At 46.4% G+C, this 21,604-nt stretch overlaps 1 protein-coding gene across 4 annotated transcripts in view; it reads right to left on the bottom strand.

Moving 5' to 3' along the window:
• Window positions 1-8,731: 8,731 nt before the first annotated feature.
• The window catches only part of pmela (premelanosome protein a), a 50,589-nt gene continuing 37,716 nt past the window's right edge, over window positions 8,732-21,604 (bottom strand). For 3 of the 4 annotated variants that reach the window (XM_038786463.1, XM_038786466.1, XM_038786467.1), the window contains 5 exons: window positions 20,766-20,921; window positions 17,609-17,714; window positions 16,113-16,318; window positions 11,064-11,157; window positions 8,732-8,955 (listed from right to left, as the gene is read on the bottom strand). In XM_038786463.1, the coding sequence (XP_038642391.1) occupies window positions 8,793-8,955; window positions 11,064-11,157; window positions 16,113-16,318; window positions 17,609-17,714; window positions 20,766-20,921 (725 nt within the window). In that variant the 3' untranslated portion in view covers window positions 8,732-8,792. The remainder of the gene's footprint in view (window positions 8,956-11,063; window positions 11,158-16,112; window positions 16,319-17,608; window positions 17,715-20,765; window positions 20,922-21,604) is intronic. The other variant, XM_038786465.1, reaches the window with a different exon arrangement.

Below are 21,604 nucleotides of genomic sequence, written 5' to 3'. Positions count from 1 at the left end.
CCTGTGTGGAGTTTGCACATTCTCCCCGCATTTGCGTGGGTTTCACCCCCACAACCCAAAGATGTGCAGGGGAGGTGGATTGGCGACGCTAAATTGCCCCTTAATTGGAAAAAATGAATTGGGTACTCTAAATTTTTTCAAAAAACTTTTTCCTCGGGTGGATGGGATGTAGCTGTTACAAGGGGGCATAACTATAAGGTTCATGGTGGAAGATATAGGAGGGATGTCCGAGGTAGGTTCTTTACTCAGAGAGTGGTTGGGGCGTGGAATGCACTCCCAGCTATGGCAGTGGAGTCGGACACTTTAGGAACTTTCAAGCGGTTATTTGATAGGCATATGGAGTGCTCTAGAACGATTTGGAGTAGGTTGATTTGATCTTAGTTTCAGACTAGTTCGGCACAACATCGTGGGCTGAAGGGCCTGTACTGTGCTGTACAGTTCTATGTTCCCTGTGGGACTTGTGGAGTACGAGCTCCCCAAATAGGAGGCCACCCACCTAAGGCTCATTATTTATTGATATAAAAGCTGACACAAAGTAGGGCCTGGATAGACGATTCCTCCCAGTAAAGATTGTACTGGGAGCGAGATGTTGCTTTCTGCAGAACTTTGTATATAGCTAAAATAAATTAATGTTCAATTTTCGCCTGTTTCCTCAAATTACTAAAATTATGATCATGGCTGATCATCCAATTCAATAGCCTAATCCCACTGCCCGCCAACCCCCCACACCCTTTGATCCCCTTTGCCCCAAGTGCTATATCTAACTGCTTCTTGAAAACATACAATGTTTTGGCCTCAACTAGTTTCTTTGGTAATGGATTCCACAGGCCGACCACTCTCTGAGTGAACAAATTCTGTCCTAAATGGTCTACCCCATATCCTCAGACTGTGACCACAGTTGCTGATAGTCCTGTTAGAATTTTATAGGTTTCTATGCAATCCCCCCTCATTCTTATGAACTCCAGTGAATACAGTCCTAACCAACTCAATCTCTCCTCGTATGTCAGTCCTGCCATCCCAGGAAATAGTCTGGTAAACCTTTGCTGCACTCCCTCCAGAATAAGAACATCCTTCTTCAGATAAGGAGACCAAAACTGCACACAACATTCATGGTGTGGCCTTACCAAGGCCCTGTATAATTGCAGAAAGACATCCCTGCTCCTGTACTCAAATCCTCTCGCAATGAAGGCCAACATACCATTAGGCTTCTTTACCGCCTGCTGTACCTGCATGCTTACCTTCAGTGATTGGTGTACGAGGACACCCAGGTCTCATTGCACATTCCCCTCTCCTAATTTATGGCCTTTCAGATAATAGTCGGCCTTCTCGTTTTTGATACCAAAGCCTCATATTTATCCAAATTATACTGCATCTGCCATTCATTTTCCTACTCGCTCAACTTGTCCACATCACACTGAAGGATCTCTGCATCCTCCTCACAGCTCACCCTCCCACCCAACTTGGTGTCATCTGCAAATTTGGGGATAAATCATTAATATATATTGTGAATAGCTGGGGTCCCAGCACCGATTCTGTGGTACCCCACTGGTTACTGCCTGCTAATTTGAAAAAGACCCATTAATCCCTACTCTTTGTTTCCCGTCTGCCAACCAGTTTTCTATCCCTCTCTATACACTGTCCCTAATCCCATGTGCTTTAATTTTACACACTAATCTCTTACGTGGAACATTGTCAAAAGCCTTCTGAAACTCCAAATAAACCACATTCGCTGGCTCCCCCTCATCAACTCTATTAGTTACATCCTCGAAGAACTCCAGTAGATTTGTAAAGCATGATTTCCCTTTCATAAATCTAAGTTGCCTCTGTCCGATCCTGCCACTGTTTTCTAAGTGCTGTACCATACAATCTGTACAGTCACAGATTCCAGCAACTCCGTATCTGGAGTACAGTTGACTGCCTTCAATTCGGAGTATATTAACACATTTGCTTCCCAGTGTGTAAAGTTGATATCAGACAGAAGGACAGTACTATATGTGATTATTTTGCACTGATCACAAAATGTAATAGATTCAAACCTAGTGTATGGTCTTTACCGCATTTTATGTTCTTCCTGTCACCTCACTGAAGTATAGAATGTCAACAAGAAGCTGGGAGTTTGCTAGGCAGCATGGTGGCGCAGTGGTTAGCACTGCACCGAGCTCCCAGGTTTGATCCCGGCTCTGGGTCACTGTCCGTGTGGAGTTTGCACATTCTCCCCGTGTTTGCGTGGGTTTAGCCCCCACAACCCAAAGATGTGCAGGCTAGGTGGATTGGCCACACTAAATTGCTCCTTAATTGGAAAAAATGAATTGGGTACTCTAAATTTATTTTTTTTAAAAGAAGCTGGTAGTTTGCTGTTGGTTTTGGCTTCGCAGAATGTGGGTCACTGATACAGAACTTCAGGATTTTTAGTCTTCGTTTTAAAATGTTTTCTTTTGTTCAAATCCCTCAATTATCTCTGCAAACAACCCTCCGTGGCCTGTGCGCCTTCAGTTCCTGTGCAGAGGCTGTTGGTCATGCCTTCAGCTGTCCAGACCCGAAGCTCTGTAATTTCCTCTTTAACCTCACATGTCACCCATCCCAATATATCCTTCTTTGGCTGAGTGTCAATTTGTGTCTGATGGCACACCTTTGAAGCACGTGGGACATTTTGTTCCATTGTCTGGGTTTTGAACGCAGGATACAAGAATTTCAGGAGAATTCAAAAATTCCTCTGAAATGTAAAAAACAAATAAAAAAGTTGCAGGATGAACCTTGAAGAAAGATCTACATCAAATGATCTCCCACAATTTGATTTAGTAACCTTGGTATCTTTTCTCACTTGGAATATAGGCATTCTATATAATAGCTGGGAATAAGCTCATTGTACCTGTACAGTGGAGGGGAAAGGGAATTCAATTTGATTGAAACTAGGCCAATATGGGGCTCCTCATACATTAACTTTCCTAATTGGCCTGATAAATAAGGACTGCTATTATTCTGTTATGTGGTTCCATGTGTAAGAATCACATCAAAGCAGTGGTTGGATTTTTGATGATTCTTTACTAATCTAATCTGCAATGATCCGACTAACATTTTTCATTTAGTACTTGAGAATTTGGTCCTGAATCGCTCAGTGAGCATTTACAATTGAGCTGTTACTGGGTCAAGTAATTCATAGCCCAATCCAACTGTCTGTTTGACTCTTCATTGCAGATAAACCTGGAGAATTATTTGGAAATAATCAAGCAGGACCGTAAATGTGAAGTCTGCTATCAGGTTTGCATTATGAATGTTTTGGAGAAGTTTGTAATCATAGAATAAAATTTATAGAATACCTACAGTGCGGAAGGAGGCCATTTAGCCCATCAAGTCTGCACTGACCCTCTGAAAGATTACCCTCCCCAGGCCCAACTCGCCTGCCCCATCCCCATAACCCCACCTAACCTTTGGACACTAAGGGGCAATTTAGCATGATCAATCCACCTAACCTGCACATCTTTGGACTGTGGGAGGAAATCGGAGCACCCAGAGGAATCCCATGTAGACACGAGGAGAATGTGCAGGCTCCACACAGACAGTGACCCAAGATCAGAATTGAACCCTGGTCCCTGGCACTGAGGCAGCAGTGCTAACCACTATGAAAAAATGAAATGAAAATTGCTTATTGTCATGACTAGGCTTCAATGAAGTTACTGTGAAAAGCCCCTAGTCGCCACATTCCGGCGCCTATCCGGGGAGGCTGGTACGGGAACCATATGCCACCCATATCTGAGAGATTCAGGGATCTTTGAAGAAAAATATTGTAAGCTGATATTAAAATGGCTTTCTAAGGTCTGTTTCCATCTAAAAGCCTATCTCCATGGCAACGTGTATCACATGAGCCAGGTAGAAGTGCTGATTAACTAATTTCTTAACTCCCAACTCCATTCCGCCTTGGAATTAAATAGACAGTTTTATGTATAAGCGTTTACAAAACATAACATTCCTAATACCTCCCTGTGTTAGGGGCTGGTTTAGCACAGGGCTAAATCACTGGCTTTTAAAGCAGACCAAGGCAGGCCAGCAGCACGGTTCAATTCCCGCACCAGCCTCCTGTTGCTCCTTATGCTTTCCCTTAATTTGCTCTGTTTTAATTACCTTTGCTCAAGAGTCGCCAGGTATCTTTCTGATACCACCACAGGGTTCAAAGCCGAATACTGATCAATGACTCGATACACCAGTTAGTAAGTTTGAAATCAATGCACATTTATTTACACACACAGTCTATTATTACTCATGCACAAACTCTACTCGCTAAACTACAACTGCTACTAAAAGCCTATACTTAGCTTCGAGTGGCCCACTCAGTCAGAGGAACAATGGCCGTTGTCCGGTTCTGATACTGCTGGCTTCGAACTAATACGGAATAGTAGCCAGGAGTGCCTATCTCGTAGCGTGCGTTGACCATAGACTTACTTGGTTGGTGCTTGGCGGGTCTCTCGTCGCTGAGAGCCAAATGCCAAGTTGAAGATGGAGAGGAGTCGGGGTAAGAGAAGAGAAGAGAGCGAACTGACCTTGGGGACTCTGTTTTATACCCCAAGGGGTTTCGCGCCCTTCTGGGCGGACCCCGGACTTGGTCCCAATTAATTGGACCATGTCCCAATCGTTCGTATTGATTTTCTCCAATACCGGGGTTGTTCCCTGTGGCCGTTGGCCTGCCTTTGTTTTAGCTCCCACTGGCGTCAGGGAGTCTGTCCTGGTCTCGATTGTTTCAATGTTTCTTTTTGTCCCTGGAGATAGCACATTACAGTAGTCCCCCGTTATACCGCGCTCCGCAATACCGCGGTTCGCGATATACCGCGGGGGGGCTTATGGACCCCAACTGTCAGTTGTGTCAATTTCAGCGGCCGGCTCACTTTGATCCGGAGAGGGAAGCTGCTCTCTCACTGAAACAATCAGCCGGCCGCTGAAATTGACACTGCCGGCTGCTCTCTCCCTCCAATCAGAAACATTAAAACTTAAAAGTTGGATTGGAGGGAGAGAGCAGCGGGCAGTGTCAATTTCAGCGGCCGGCTGATTGTTTCAGTGAGAGCAGCTTCCTTCTCCGGATCAAAGTGAGCCGGCCGCTGAAATTGACACTGTTTTAATTAGATCCACGATGGGGGTTTTAAATTTATTTAAAAATCTATGCTAGCGCTTCCCATTGTGAGTCTACGGGGGTCTGACCTCTCCCCCCGTTAAGTCAAGTCACCTATCCATGCAACTGAAATGAGACGTCTGATTTTTGACTTTTCATTTAAGGTTTTTATCCCTCTCTCTTTATTCACTGTTCCTTGGCTCAAAGAAAAAAACTATTTTCAATTTACATAGGAACTAGGAGTTGCAGTAGGCCATGTTGCCCATTGAGCCTGCTTCGCCATTTAAACAGATCATAGCTGATCTCTCCCCCCCCCCCCCCCCCCCCCCCCCCCCCCCCCCCCCCCCCGGCACCAAGGTCCCAGGTTCGATCCCGGCTCTGGGTCACTGTCAGTGTGGAGTTTGCACATTCTCCCTGTGTCTGCGTGGGTTTCACCCCCACAACCCAAAGATGTGCAGGGTAGGTGGATTGGCCACGTTAAATTGCCCCTTAATTCGATAAAAAGAACGAATGAAATAAATCTAGAATTTCAAAGTTGCTGACTACCCCGATTGTTGTAAAAACCCATCTGGTTCACTAATGTCCTTTAGGGAAGGAAATCTGCCGTCCTGACTTGGCCGATATACGACTCCAGCTCCACAGGTGTGTTTGACTCTTAACAGCCCCCTGAAAAGGCCTAAAACTGGTACAACACTTGCAGTGAGGCATCAAGCCAGCTGATTACCACAATCATAAGGGAAATTAATAATAATAATAATCTTTATTATTGTCAGAAGTAGGCTTACATTAACACTGCAATGAAGTTACTGTGAAAAGCCCCTAGTCGCCACATTCCAGCGCCTGTTCGGGTCACAGAGGGAGAATTCAGAATATCCAATTTACCCAACAGCACGTCTTTCGGGACTTGTGGGAGGAAACCGGAGCACCCGGAGGAAACCCACGCAGACACGGGGAGAACGTGCAGACTCCACACAGATAGTGACCCAAGCCGGGAATCGAACCCGGGACCCTGGCGCTGTGAAGCAACAATGCTAACCACTGTGCTACCCTGCTTGAAATGTAGTCACTGTTGCACTGTAGGGAGGCCACATTATGCCTCCTCCGATAAGCCAATTGGGACATTAAGGACGGCATTCTTCCGCTCCCCCAGCCACGTGTTTCGCTGGCAGCTGGATCTACTCCCACTGCTTGTCAATGGGATTTCCCACTCCGCTGGGAAACCCATGAGCAGGGGTGAGCTGCCGGCGGGAATAATCACCAGTGATTTCTGCATCTAATACCTTCATCAGAGTATGCTAATTCATTTATTATTTGCAGGCCCAATATTGTGCTTGCTGACTATTTATTTATTGACCCTTCAAACGCAGAAGATCTAGAATTTGCAGCTTTCCGATGCATATAAATAAATCTCAAGGATGCATAAGCTTCTCGCTCTGATATCATAAAGGAAGGACTTTTAGGTGGATTGGCCATGATAAATTGCTTCACACCCAATCATTACTTTTGAAGTGTAGTCACTATTTTATAAGTAAATGCAGCAACCAATTTGTGCACAGCAAGCTTCCGCAAAATCATCAGGATGTGATCAGTTGATCAGTTTGTCAGTGATGTTGGTTCAGGAGATAAATGTTGGCCACTGTTCAAATAGAGCCATGGGATCTTTCACATTTATCCAAACAGGTAACAGAGCCTCCGATTGATATCTCATGTGAAGAAGAATACCTCTGCCAATGCTGCATCGAAGTGTCAGCCTTGATTTTGTTCTCCACTCCTAGAAGTGCTTAATGCAGTCTGCTTGCCTGTTGTAGCTTCCAGTTTCTCGTTCTATCCCCACATTATTTGGGTGGGAAGATTATAAAAAAGGCTTGCATTTAGATAGCACCGCTCACAACCTCAGAGTATCCCGAATTGCTTTACAGCCAATGAAGTAGTGATGAAGTATAGTCACGATGGTAGTGTAGGAAACAGAGGGCAATTTGCGCACAGCAAACTTGCACAAATAGCAATGTGATAAAGACCAGATCATCTGTTTATGTGATGCTGATTGAAGGATCAATATTGGCCAAGACACCAAGAATAATTTCCCTGTTCTTCTTCAAAGTAGGAAATAGCTTTAAATTGAGGGGCGATAGATATAGGACAGATGTCAGAGGTAGGTTCTTTACTCAGAGAGTAGTAAGGGCGTGGAATGCCCTGCCTGCAACAGTAGTGGACTCGCCAACATTAAGGGCATTCAAATGGTCATTGGATAGACATATGGATGATAAGGGAATAGTGTAGATGGGCTTTAGAGGGGTTTCACAGGTCGGCACAACATCGAGGGCCGAAGGGCCTGTACTGCACTGTTATGTTCTATGTACTTTGGGATCTTTTAAGTCCACCTGAGAGAACAGAACGAGCCTTGGTCGAATGTCTCATCTGAGAGGCAGCGCCTTTGATGGTGCAATGCTTCCTCAATACTGCATTGGAGTGTCAGCAATGTTCCTTCTAACCACTGCTTGCTTTGCGCAACGAGCTTGTTGTACTGCATGGTCCCTTTAAGATGGTGGCCACGCATCTTGAAGGAACTGTCACTTGTGTGCGACCTATCCCGGGGCAGCACGGTGGCACAGTGGTTAGCATTGCTGCCTACGGCGCTGAGGACCTGGGTTCGAATCCTGGCCCTGGGTCACATTCCGTGTGGAGTTTGCACGTTCTCCCCGTGTCTGCATGGGTTTCACCCCCACAACCCAAAGATGTGCAGGATAGGCAGATTGGCCACACTAAATTGCCCCCTAATTGGAAAAAATAATTGGGTACTCTAAATTGGGCAGCACGGTAGCACAAGTGGATAGCACTGTGGCTTCACAGCGCCTGGGACCCAGGTTCAATTCCCCGCTGGGTCACTGTCTGTGCGGAGTCTGCACGTTCTCCCCGTGTGTGCGTGGGTTTCCTCCGGGTGCTCCAGTTTCCTCCTACAGTCCAGAGATGTGCAGGTTAGGTGGATTGGCCATGTTAAATTGCCCTCAGTGACCAAAAAGGTTAGGAGGGGTTATTGGGTTACGGGGATAGGTGGAAGTGAGGGCTTAAGTGGGTCGGTGCAGACTCGATGGGCCGAATGGCCTCCTTCTGCACTGTGTGTTCTATGTTCTATTTATTGCTGCACATTCCCAATTGCTGGGTGGCAGCTCACCTTTGAGGGAACATGGAATATCGCGCAGCACGGTGGCGCAGCGGGTTAGCCCTGCTGCTTCACGGCGCCGAGGTCCCAGGTTCGATCCCGGCTCTGGGTCACTGTTCGTGTGGAGTTTGCACATTCTCCCTGTGTTTGCGTGGGTTTCGCCCCCACAACCCAAAAGATGTGCAGGCTAAATCGCCCCTTAATTGGAAAAAATTAATAGGGTACTCTAAATTTAAAACAAAAACATTGAATATCGCCAGATTTCTGAGTTCGACGTGTGGGAATATAGGATTTGAACCTGCAATCTTCTGGCTCGCCAAGAGCATAATGGGAAGCAACGTTAAGGTGACATACAGCCTTGTAGCTTAAAGTCTTATTTATCTGATATTTTTCTGCTGTGTCAGGAGTCAACTAACTTCCTCTTCCTTCTCCCTCCCTTTCCCTCCCATATTTAAAAAAGTCCACACGTGCAATTAGGGTTGGTTACATTTTATTAGTAACATGAATCTACTTTCATAATCCATGTGAAATGTCTCAGACGACACACCCATGCAGCAGAGGGCTGTTCTCGCTGACTTTACTCCGCTGACAGCCAAACATATTTCTTAGGAAAATGTTCACAGCAGCCCTGTCTGGGATCCACTCAGAATGACTCCTTGAAGCGTCCTGCTGCAATGGAGCATATTCCTTGTACTTCCTGTTGAGTAAGAGACAATAAGTAAAATAGTTTGAATCGTATTTGTCCTTGAATTTGCAACTGTATGAGAACGGGGCAGCAGGGTAGCATGGTGGTTAGCATAAATGCTTCACAGCTCCAGGGTCCCAGGTTCGATTCCCGGCTGGGTCACTGTCTGTGTGGAGTCTGCACGTCCTCCCCGTGTGTGCGTGGGTTTCCTCCGGGTGCTCCGGTTTCCTCCCACAGTCCAAAGATGTGCGGGTTAGGTGGATTGGCCATGCTAAATTGCCCGTAGTGTCCTAATAAAAGTAAGGTTAAGGGGGGGGTTGTTGGGTTACGGGTATAGGGTGGATACGTGGGTTTGAGTAGGGTGATCATGGCTCGGCACAACTTTGAGGGCCGAAGGGCCTGTTCTGTGCTGTACTGTTCTATGTTCTAACAGGACAATTTGAACAGTCCCTAGATGTAAATGCTACCTCATCTTCATCTATTAGGAAGCTGTCAGTGAGCAAGATTAAAACACTTAAAAGGTTTGCATAAGGGCAGCACAAGTGCGCAGTGGTTAGCACTGTTGCCACACGGCGCTGAGGTCCCAGGTTCGATCCCAGCCCTGGGTCACTGTCCGTGTGGAGTTTGCACATTCTCCCCGTGTTTGCGTGGGTTTCGCCCCCACAACCCAAAGATGTGCAGGTTAGGTGGATTGAACACGCTAATTGGATACACTAAATTTATATTAAAAAAAGGTTTGCACACAGTACATGATTTTGAAAGTATTCTTACTACTGTGAAACACTGACTGTTCAGCCATCTATGTTGACATTCAAACTAAAGTATTCATTGCCATCTTCAGATGTCCCAGAAAATGTGATTTCCCAGAAATGTTCTTCAAACAATCCTCAAAATGTAATTTTCCTTTACACAAAAAACTAAAACGTACCAGATGTTGAATGTCAACCAGGCATGTTTCATATCAACAGTCTGAACCACCTTGGGTGCAAGGCCGACAACATTTGGTTATTTGGCACAAAATGAAAAGTTAGCACAATTCACAAGTCTTCAGATTGAGCACTGGGTATGTAACCTGCTTTTAAGATCATATTTTAAGACTTATATCCACGGTGACAGTGGAAAGTTACAGGTATGCATTTTTGAGAATATTGTATCCCCAATCTTTTTTTTTACTACTTTAGCAGAGTTACAAAGCCAGAGGACAGGGGCAAACCCCTACGCCAGCTCCTTGCCTGCTCCAAAAAAACAATTCAAATTGAATCCAATTCATGGTCCCCACAAGAGAGACACAGCAGATCCAGGCATTACACCTGACCTCATGCTCATCTTGGTCAAAAGGCCGGGAAGCAATTGTGAGCAGTCTAAGAGATTCTGGACTTAATCACTTTTTCTGGTTAGGAGGTATGCAATTTGTACCAGGTGACTTGTCCTTCATATTTCTTCACATACTCACTATTTTGCCACCACCTCTGACATTACAAGCAAAATCTTTACTTCTCCACAAAGAAATCCTTATTTTTGATGGGCTGGTGGGAGTGATGCTGGTTTCTTGGATGTCACCAATCAATCACTCTCTTGGGACATGCCACAACTATGTGTGGTTCACTCACCAAAACCGAAGCACTCCTGTATTTTGCAGGAATGGTCTGTGATGCGGTGAGTTCCTTGCAATGCCCACCAGTTGTGAAAGTCTTTGAGCAAACCAGTGGACAATAGGTTTACGTTCAATAGCCACCCTCCAGAAGAGAATCTTGGACATAATAATGCTGCTTTTTTGAGGACAGCTGATATGAAGTCGTTCGAATTAGACCACAATGGACTATTAATTTAGAAAAAAAGTTAAAATGTTGCCAAACCTTAAGTTTTTGCACTTCATTTGATCTCCTGATCTAAGTTTCAAAACAGACTATCCCACAGATGGAGAATTGTACTGCTGCTCTAGCCCATAGACCCGTTGGATTTCAATTCCGGACAACATTTTTTTCTCCTCATCTGTAAGCAATCTGTAGAGATCTTTTAAATAGTACTGCTTCTGGGTTCAGAAAACCAAATATCTTCCAAACAGCAAGTCATCCCTGAATTGGATCCTCTCTATTGATGTGACAGCTGTACAAACTAACCTGTAGGTTACGGCTACAACTCCAATGATACTTGCAATGAGCAGCATCCCGACAAGTACCAATGCTTCAGTCGTATTAGGTGTCCCACCTGCAGCTAAGAGAAAAGTCTCCTCAGTCACTCAGAATTGCAGCGGTTTAATTCATTAATACGCAGAACATTGATGCCAATCTTTAAGCACAAATGGAAGGATTCAAGGGCGGCACAGTGGTTAGCACTGCTGCCTCACGGTGCCGAGGTCCCAGGTTCGATCCCGGCTCTGGGTCACTGTCCGTGTGGAGTTTGCACATTCTCCCCGTGTCTGCGTGGGTTTCACCCCCACAACCCAAAAATGTGCAGGGTAGGTGGATTGGCCACGCTAAATTGCCCCTTCATTGGAAAAAAAAAACAATTGGGTACTCTAAATTTATTAAAAAAATAAGGGGCGGGATTCTCCGACCCGCCCCCGCCGGCTGCCGAATTCTCCGGTGCTGGGGATTTGGCGGGGGCGGGAATCGCGCCGCGCCGGTTGGCGGCTGCTGGCAGCGGCCCCCCGGCGATTCTCCAGCCCGCGATGGGCCGAGTGGCCGCCCGTTTTTTTGCCGGTCCCGCTGGCGTAAATTAGAGTAGGTCCTTACCGGCGGGACATGGCGGTGGGGGGGGGGGGGGGGGGGGGGCACACAGAGGGATGTAAATGTAATGTAAATGTAAATCGCTTATTGTCACGAGTAGGCTTCAATGAAGTTTCTGTGAAAAGCCCCTAGTCGCCACATTCCGGCGACTGTTCAGGGAGGTTGGTACAGGAATTGAACCCACGCTGCTGGCTTGCTTGGTCTGCTTTAAAAGCCAGAGATTTAGCCCAGTGTGCTAAACCAGCCCCGGGAAGTGCCCCCAGGGTGGCCTGGCCCGCGATCGGGGTCCACCGATCCGCGGGTGGGCCTGCGCCATGGGTGCACTCTATTGTTCCACGTCGGCCGCTGTGGTCCTCCGCGATGGCCGACACGGAGATGACACTCCTGCGCATGCGCTGGGATGACGCTAGCACACGCTGGTGCTCCCACGTATGCGCCAACTCGCGCCGGCCGGCGGAGGCCGTGCGGCGCCGGTTGGCGTGGCGCCAAGCCTCTTCCCCACCGACCGGTGCGGTGCAATCCACTTTGGGGCTTGCCTAGTCCCTGAAGGTGCGGAGGATTCCGCATCTTTGGGGCGGCCCGACGCCGGAGTGGTTCACGCTACTCCTCGGCACCGGGACCCCCCGCCCCATCAGGTCGGGGAGAATCCCGCTCACATTTTTTAAAAATGGAAGGGTTAAAAAGGCGATCAGTGAAGGGAAATAAACCAACAATATCATGCATTTAGCTACAGTTAGTTCAAGCATGTTCCAAACATCAGCTTTCTTTGATCACGATTATCTCCTCTCATTACTCATTAATTTAAAAGCTGCTCTGCTTGTCAAGTTACATCAGCCATTCAGTAGAAAGTAAAAGCTACACTGAAATCAAGCCTGAAATTTACAACATTCTTTACCATCTACTTTGATCAATTAAGAGGGCAAAACCGGGGCGGCGTGTGGCGCAGTGGTTAGCACTGGGACTGCGGCGCTGATGACCCGGGTTCGAATCCTGGCCCTGGGTCACTATCCGTGTGGAGTTTGTACATTCTCCCCGTGTCTGCGTGGGTCTCACCCCCACAACCCAAAGATGTGCAGGGTAGGTGGATTGGCAACGCTAAATTGCCCCTTAATTGGGAAAAAAAATAATTGGGTACTCTAAATTTATATTTTTTTTAAAAGAGAGCAAAACTGGGATAGTATGCATAGAAGCAGCTACATCTATGCAATGTAGGAAATAGAATCTAACCTCTGCATTCACTTACTGCCCACTGCTTCAGTTATAAACTCCTATTTCCACGTTTATTACAGAAACCGCCTGAGCAAAACTGTCACGCTGTAATTGCACCTTTCTCTCACTGGAAATGTTGCAGCACCACTACTGCAGGCATGCAATTGTGCAGTTTTCTTCATCAATGTGGAATATAAGCTTAAAATGGAAATCTATACTTTAAAACAGTTGATATTCTTGGGCGCGCAGTGGTTAGCACTGCTGCCTCACGGCGCCAAGGACCCGGGTTCGATCACGGTCTCGGGTCACTGTCCGTGTGGAGTTTGCACATTCTCCCCGTGTCTGCGTGGTTCTCGCCCCCACAACCCCAAGATGTGCAGGTTAGGTGGATTGGCCACTCTAAATTGCCCCTTAATTGGAAAAAATGTTTTACCTGAATCAATCAATTATTGGGCAACTGGATAGGAAAGCTGTCTGCTTTATGATATCCAACATCTCAACAGCCAGAGAAACATTGAGGAGGTCCCAGTACCTTTCTACAACACTTCTAATTTTCGGAAAGGAAGCTGGAATAGTCATACCCTTCTAAACCAGATTACATCATTCTTTCGCAGCAATTGGTATTGTCTCTTTGATTAACTCCTCTTAAATGTGTCCTTATTATTCACTATGATTCAACTGTCAAAATTATTTTATTATCCACATTGGATATATGGTCATCATGTTTCAAAATATGTCCTGAATTTCTGTCCTGTTTACCTCCAATTGTTTCTATTTTTATTTATGTTATTTTAAACTTCTAATACAGGGACAGATTTTTAAAACTCCGTTATTTCCAATTTGCTGAGGTACAATCTAAGAATGTCTCCTCAATAGATAATGAGAGACAATGCCATCATAAAAGCTTTTGAGTGGGTGGCATGTGGCGCAGTGGTTAGCACTGGGACTGCGGCGCTCAGGACTCTGGTTCGAATCCCGGCCCTCGATCACTCTCCGTGTGGAGTTTGCCCATTCTCCCCATGTCTGCGTGGGTTTCACCCCCACAACACCAAGATGTGCAGGTTAGGTGGATTGGTCACGCTAAATTGTCCCTTAATTGGAAAAAAAAAATAACTGGGTACTCTAAATTTAAAATAAATAAATAAAAGCTTTTGAACCATGTGGAGTTTGCACATTCTCCCCGTGTTTGTGTGCGTTTCACCCCCACGACCCAAAGATGTGCAGGGTAGGTGGATTGGCCACGCTAAATTGCCCTTAATTACTTAATTACTAGGATGCTGCCTGGTATGGAGGGAAGGTCTTACGAGGAAAGGCTCAGGGACTTGAGGTTGTTTTCGTTAGAGAGGAGAAGGCTGAGAGGTGACTTAATAGAGACATATAAGATAGTCAGAGGGTTAGATAGGGTGGACAGTGAGAGTCTCTTTCCTCAGATGGAGATGACCAACACGAGGGGACATAGCTTTAAATTGGGGGGTGGTAGTTATGGGACAGATGTCAGAGGCAGTTTCTTTACTCAGAGAGTAGTAGGGGTGTGGAACGCCCTGCCTGCAACAGTAGTAGACTCGCCAACTTTAAGGGCATTTAAGTGGTCACTGGATAGACATATGGATGAAAATGGAATAGTGTAGGTCAGATAGGCTTCAGATGGTTTCACAGGTCGGCGCAACATCGAGGGCCGAAGGGCCCGTACTGCGCTGTAATTTTCTATGTTCTACTCTAAATTTAAAAAAATTAAAATAAAATAAACCTTTTGAAGTTCCTTTAAAAATTACTTTAGAGCTTTTTCCTGATTAAAAAAAATAAATAAAAATTTAGAGTACCCAATTCATTTTTCCAATTAAGGGGCAATTTAGCGTGGCCAATCCACCTACCCTGCACATCTTGGGGTTCTGGGGGTGAGACACACGCAGACATGGGGAGAATATGCAAACTCCACACGGACAGTGACCCAGAGCTGGGATCAAAACTGGGATCTTAGTGCTGTGAGGCAACAGCACTAACCACTACGCCACCGTGCTGCCCTATTCTTATCTTTTCTTAGTGTGAAGAGAACTTGAAAGACCCTGGTATTACTTTGTGTTTAGTACAGACAATGTTTAACACCTGTTGAAACCAAAGCTATCAGTAAGTGCTGCCCTTGTATATGCTTTTAAGGTTTCTGGGTAAAAATAGGGCGGCACGCTGCCTCACGGCGCCGAGGACCCAGGTTCGATCCCGGCCCCGGGTCACTGTCCGTGTGGAGTTTGCCCATGTCTCCCCATGTCTGCGTGCATCTCACCCCCACAACCCAAATGGATGTGCAGCGTTGGTGGGTTGGCCACGCTAAATTGCCCCTTAATTAGAAAAAAATAATTGGATACTCTCGATTTTTATTTTTTTTAAAGGTTTCGGGGTAAAAATAGATATACTTGAATATGTGTCCACTTTCTCAATTCTAAAATATAATATCCTAAATACATTTGAATTCTATTTATTTATTCATGAATTTCCTTCACATGGCGACCGTGGACTTCTTTTTTTAAAATAAATTTAGATTACCCAATTCAATTTTCCAATTAAGGGGCAATTTAGTGTGGCCAATCCACCTATCCTGCACATCTTTGGGTTGTGGGGGGGAAACCCACGCAAACACGGGGAGAATGTGCAAACTCCACACAGACCCAGGGCCGGGATTCGAACCCGGGTCCTCAGCGCCGTAAGGCGGCAATGCTAACCACTGTGCCACCGTGCTGCCCGACTGTGGACTTCTATTGGATTATTCCATGACTATCTTGGCAAAGTATTGCAGTGGTTTGCCATTGCCTTCTGCAGTATGACTGACCAGGAAAGTCTCCTGCTCTTACCAGCTGTCATCAGGAGTATTGGAAAACTTTACAAGCTGACCAATCTGTTTGGCTACATTATGCACACACCTTCCATGGCCATCAAGTCCTGAAGTGGGACTTGAACCAGAACGTCTGGCTCAGAGCTCGAAACGCCACCACTGCACCACAAGTCCTCTCCTCTGATCTCGATTCAACTGATAACGACACTTGGTCTTCACTGCATAGTATCAATAATACAAACCCAGGAACCCCTCATCCAACTATTTTGACCATCCATGCACTGGAGCAAATAAAAATGCATTCCCAACTCTATTAGTCATGTTCAAAGTAGACTGCATTATCTATTAATATGCCCACGGGTTGGATTATATTCATTTACGTTGTTACAGAGTTTGGACAGACTTACTTGGGTTCACATCAACACGGGCACTAGCAACAGCCAAGCTGACTGCGTTTGTCATTGAGACATTGACGCAGTAAGTTCCAGAGGAGTTGAAGAATTGGCGAAGGATGAGCTGGCATTCATCAGCAGGCAGCACTTCACTACAGTCAGTTTGCTGAGGATTGATGCAATCTGCATCCAAGACAACGGTGCAAATCTCACTTGGGAAGCTGGAAAAGAAATGACAGCATTGAAAAGTCTGCCACCTCATCATGCTTCATTGCATTATAATGGCACAACGGGAACAGATTTTAAAGGCAGCTGTCAGAATACCTCGAGTGGCCTGCTGAGAATTGGACGGAGAAGGTCCAGCCTTCTCTGCATGCAAGAGGTGTAAAAGGTTTGAGTTTGAGCTTTCCCTATCAAAGCCTTACAGAATGCAGGTGTAGAAGGAATGCGGTTGAGATCCATCATTATGCCCCTTGCAAAAATGGAAATTCTGCGACTAAAAGTGTTGCCGTGAAGTTTGCACAAAATGAATCTCAGGAGACTTGGGTACAGCATGATTGTTTATTCTTCCATCATGTGGCGGGAGAGAACTACATCGGAGCCCCCTCCCCCCACCGAAGCAGTGCTTCTCCAGTCTACAGAATTGCAAGCATCTTCATACACTACAGTCACGTATGCACAACATTGTTTCGATTACATGGTGCACAGGGAGGGTTTCTCCAAACTGAGGCATTATCTGTCCTCCCCAAATCATCCCAGGGCCGCACTTACTCTCTGCCTCGATGTCTGTCCCTTCTATAATAAACAGCCATGGCCTTGCAGCGGGATGTTTTGCTAACTCAAGGTCTGTGAAGAGTACAAGGCTCATCTGAGAAACTCATCAGCTGATATGAGCTTGTTGGGAATTAAATGAAATGAAAATGAAAATCGCTTATTGTCACGAGTAGGCTTCAATGAAGTTACTGTGAAAAGCCCCTAGTCGCCACATTCCGGCGCCTGTCCGGGGAGGCTGGTACGGGAATCGAACCGTGCTGCTGGCCTGCCTTGGTCTGCTTTAAAAGCCAGCGATTTAGCCTGGTGAGCTAAACCAGCCCCTGTTGTGACGGTTCAGTGGTAAAGTTGATTGCCGACATAAACGTGCAGCTAGTGGTGCATAAATATTGGTTGTAACCCTTTTAATAAATTCATATCAATTTAATTAGCTTTTAATTGCTAACAATAACAATAGCCGTATTGCTGGCATTTCAAATTGGACAGGTTGATGGTGGCAGTAATGCAGCTAAGACCAATTTTCTTGCCGACTGCACCTTTAAAAGTTTTGAATTCAACAAGTACGTACCTGGAATATATATCACACTTTAAAGCTTATTGGTGCCCCAGCCAGTTAACAGGTGAGCTTTAATTCTTTCATTTGCTGCCTTCTCATAACTGTTTACACTGCTCATGAAAGTATTCAAAGCTATTAGTTTGTGTTAAATAAGAATGACAATGAAAACTCTTCCACACCATACCTTCCCTGACAGGTCACGGTGAAATCCACAGCGTTTTGTTGCATCTCTGCCACAGAACCTGGCACCACATTTGATATTTGCACAATTTCCACACTTTCAATACCCTCTGAAAGAAAGAAAAAGGAAGGCAAAGTATTGATCCAGTAACAGTCGATCTCACCAGATTATCGAATAAGAGCCCAGATGCAAGTCTGTCTGATTTGCCTCGTAGCAGAGAGGTAAAGAATCCAATTCATCGTAGTTGTAGTGATAGGTTTGAGGGCAAGGCCCACCCCACAAAACTAGTTGGCATGAGGGCAATTACACAAATCTAGGTTTGGGTAACCTGTTCTTATGAATAAATCTATTACACAGATGTAATGTAAATATCAGTACAATCATTTTTTTTTTAAATTTAGAGTACCCAATTATTTTTTCCAATTAAGGGGCAATTTAGCATGGCCAATTCACCTAGCCTGCACATCTTTGGGTTGTGGGGGTGAAACCCACGCAGACACGGGGAGAATGTGCAAACTCCACACGGACAGTGACCCAGAGCCGGGATTCGAACCCGGGTCCTCAGTGCCGTAGGCAGCAATGCTAACCACTGTGCCACCGTGCTGCCCTTATCAGTACAATCATGACATCGGCTCAATCCTTTATCGACATTTCATAGAATTTACATTGCAGAAGGAGGCCATTTGGCCCATCGAGTCTGCGCCGGCCCTTGTAAAGAACATCCCACTTAAGCCCACACCTCCACCCTATTCCCGTAACCCAGCAACCCCACCTAACCTTTTTGGACACTAAGGGCAATTTATCATGGCCAATCCACCTAAAACCTCCTCATCTTTGGACTGTGGGAGGAAACTGGAGCACCCGGAGGAAACCCACGCAGACACGGGGAGAACGTGCAGACTCCACACAGTCAGTGACCCGAGCCGGAAATCGAACCCGAGAGCTGTGAAGCAACTATATTAACCACTGTGCTACCGTGCTGCCATGACATGATGCATTAGAACAGTACAGCACAGAACAGGCCCTTCGGCCCTCGATGTTGTGCCGAGCAATGATCACCCTACTTAAACCCACGTAACCCGTATACCCGTAACCCAACAATTCCCCCCATTAACCTTACACTACGGGCAATTTAGCATGGCCAATCCACCTAACCCGCACATCTTTGGACTGTGGGAGGAAACCGGAGCACCCGGAGGAAACCCACGCACACACGGGGAGGACGTGCAGACTCCAAAGGACGTGCAGACTCCATTGATAGCTCTATTATTGTTTGCAGCCATTAGGGCTGATCTGTAAATTGACTCGTCCATGCAATTGAATGTTAGAATGGGATCTACAAGGCACAAACACAATTTACTGATTGTTGTTTGATTTATTGAGTGTATTTCACTGCTTACCTTTTTTGTTTGTTGTGAGGTAAACAGATACTAGGTGCCATTTTATAAGGGGTGTGAATGGGAGCCCCTCCCTGAGCAGACCCCTCAAAGTACTTCACTTTCTTTAGAATGTATCAGCTTGACAGTTTGTTAGTTTTAGTTAACACAATGGCCAGGATTCTCCGCCCGCTGAGAATCAGGACTGGTCTCGGCTGACGCTGGGAGTGGCCACCCAGGTGCGAGTCTTCATCTTTAACCGTGCAAAAATATGCATGGTGGAAAGCTCGCCGGATTCTGTCAGAATCTCGGTATCGGTCCACCTGTCCCCCACAATGATAATCCTTTTTTAAATAAATTTAGAGCACCCAATTCATTTTTTCCAATTAAGGGGCAATTTAGTGTGGCCAATCCACCTACCCTGCACATCTTTGTGTTGTGGGGGTGAGATCGACGAAGACACGGGGAGAATGTGCAAACTCCACACGGACAGTGAACCTGGGATTGAACCTGGGACCTTGGCGCTGTGAGGCAGCTATGCTAACCACTGCGCCACCGTGCTGTCCTCACAATGCTAATCCTGTCCCCTCCTCTGACAAGGAGGGGCATCCTTCCCCACCCCTGTCACAGGAATAATGGGCCACCCCCCCCCCCAGCACGCACGCATGAGGGTGACGCGACCCCCCCCAATCAGAGCCCCCATCAGAGACCCCGCCAGTTTCCCCCATCAGAGACACACAACAGACCCCCCCCCCCCCTCATCAGAGACACACAACAGACCCCCCCCCATCAGAGACATACATCGGACCCCCTGTCAGACCCCCAATCAGAGACCGACATCGGACCCTCCCATCAGACTCCTGTCAGAGACCCACATCAAAAACCCCATCAGTCTCCCTTACCTGGAAGCTGAAGAGCAGTCCTGGCAGTCCAGTGAAAAATCACAGCATTTTCACTTATCCTTCCCGACCATCTGCTGCCTCAGACAAAAGTGTTTAAAGCAGCAGCTGTTACAAGTGTCAGAGGCTTCCTCGAAAGCCAAGCACACTTGAAAGGGCTTCAAATCCCCTGATAGCCTTTGAAATGCAAAACTCCCATTTAATTTCACACAGCACATGATTGACAGTTTTATTACTCCAGAGGCAGGAGCTTGGCGGATTATTTATCTATCTTTCCTTATCCTGCTTTGATGCTAGCCGCAATGTTTATAAACACTCTTGCTATGATTGACAGCTCCTCACCACATGAAAAGGAGCCAAGTGGTTTCACTTTCTCTTATTCACAGCAATGTGGAGGGGATCGGTGGGGGTGGGGTTGGGTCACCCTCATGCGTGCATGTTGTGGACCTGTATATTCCTGTATATATCCTGAAGATGCCCCTACTGGTCAGTGGGTGGAGGGGGGAGCCTTCCAATGGACTTTAGGGGGACCTCAGTTGTGCATTGACCCCATTGACTCACCTCGGGGCCCACTGTATCAGGGTCACACTTGGGCAAACTTGCACCAAAGCCCGTCCGGAGAATTTCCTGCTGTGGGGGTCAGTGCATAACAGGAGGGTGGTGAATAGGGCTTCCAGCCCGCTAATCAAATTGAAATGCTCCCGCCGGCAGAGCAGGTCGCGCACTGAGGATGCCGGCGGGGCTTCAGAGCATCACAACGTGTTTGGCTCAAGGGACGCTCCATTCGCCGCCCAATTGGGAATCCCGATCGCAGCGTTGGGCAATGACAAATGCACCCCAATGTTTACTTCTTAGTGGAATTACCCATTTGAAAGTCTTACTCACGGACAATATTGATGGTGGCGCTGAAGGTGCCGTAGCGGTAGATAAGGCAATTATCTTCTGGATCTTCAAGAGCCTGTCGTTTCACCAGCATCAGTCCTTCATTTGTGCTCAGAGCTGTTGTCTCACTCTCCGAAATCACCATTGTGGCAGATACAGCTATGGATTTAGTTAAAGAACAGCTGGTAAACACAATGATCTGATCATTACGTTCATACATATATGTGTTGTGATCATGTTCCAGAGAATTTCAAGAGCACAAAACAACACTGCAAGTATTAAAAAAAAAAAAAATTTAGAGTACCCAATTAATTTTTTTCCAATTAAGGGGCAATTTTAGCGTGTTCAAGCCACCTAACCCTGCACATTTCTGGGTTGTGGGGGCGAAACCCACGCAAACATGGGGAGAATGTGCAAACTCCACACGGACAGTGACCCAGAGCCGGGATCGAACCTGGGACCTCGGCGTCGTGAGGCAGCAGGGCTAACCCACTGCGCCACCGTGCTGCCCCATTGCAAGTATTTTTAATGTATTGAAGAAAGAAACCCAAAGTTTCAGTCATTTCAGAGCTCCAATTTCCAATTGGACGACATTATACAATTGTACCAGACTGTACAATTGGACGACACAAAAGCAAACACAGGCCGGAATTCTCCAGCTGTTGGGATTCTCTTTTCCTGCTGACAGCGCACCCCCGCCCGCGGGTTTCCCGGCGGTGTGGAGTGGCATTAATGGGAAATCCCATTGACAAGCCTTGGGAGTAGAGAATCCCACTGCCAGCGAATGGAGCGCCACCGAGAAGCGTGCGGCTGGGGGACTGGAGAATCCAGCCCATAATTTC

The sequence above is a fragment of the Scyliorhinus canicula genome, chromosome 28 (assembly GCF_902713615.1).
Source record: "Scyliorhinus canicula chromosome 28, sScyCan1.1, whole genome shotgun sequence".
Taxonomy (NCBI): Eukaryota; Metazoa; Chordata; class Chondrichthyes; order Carcharhiniformes; family Scyliorhinidae; genus Scyliorhinus; species Scyliorhinus canicula.
Note: the sequence above shows the minus strand (reverse complement) of the source record. Positions and strands in the feature narration are given on the sequence as shown.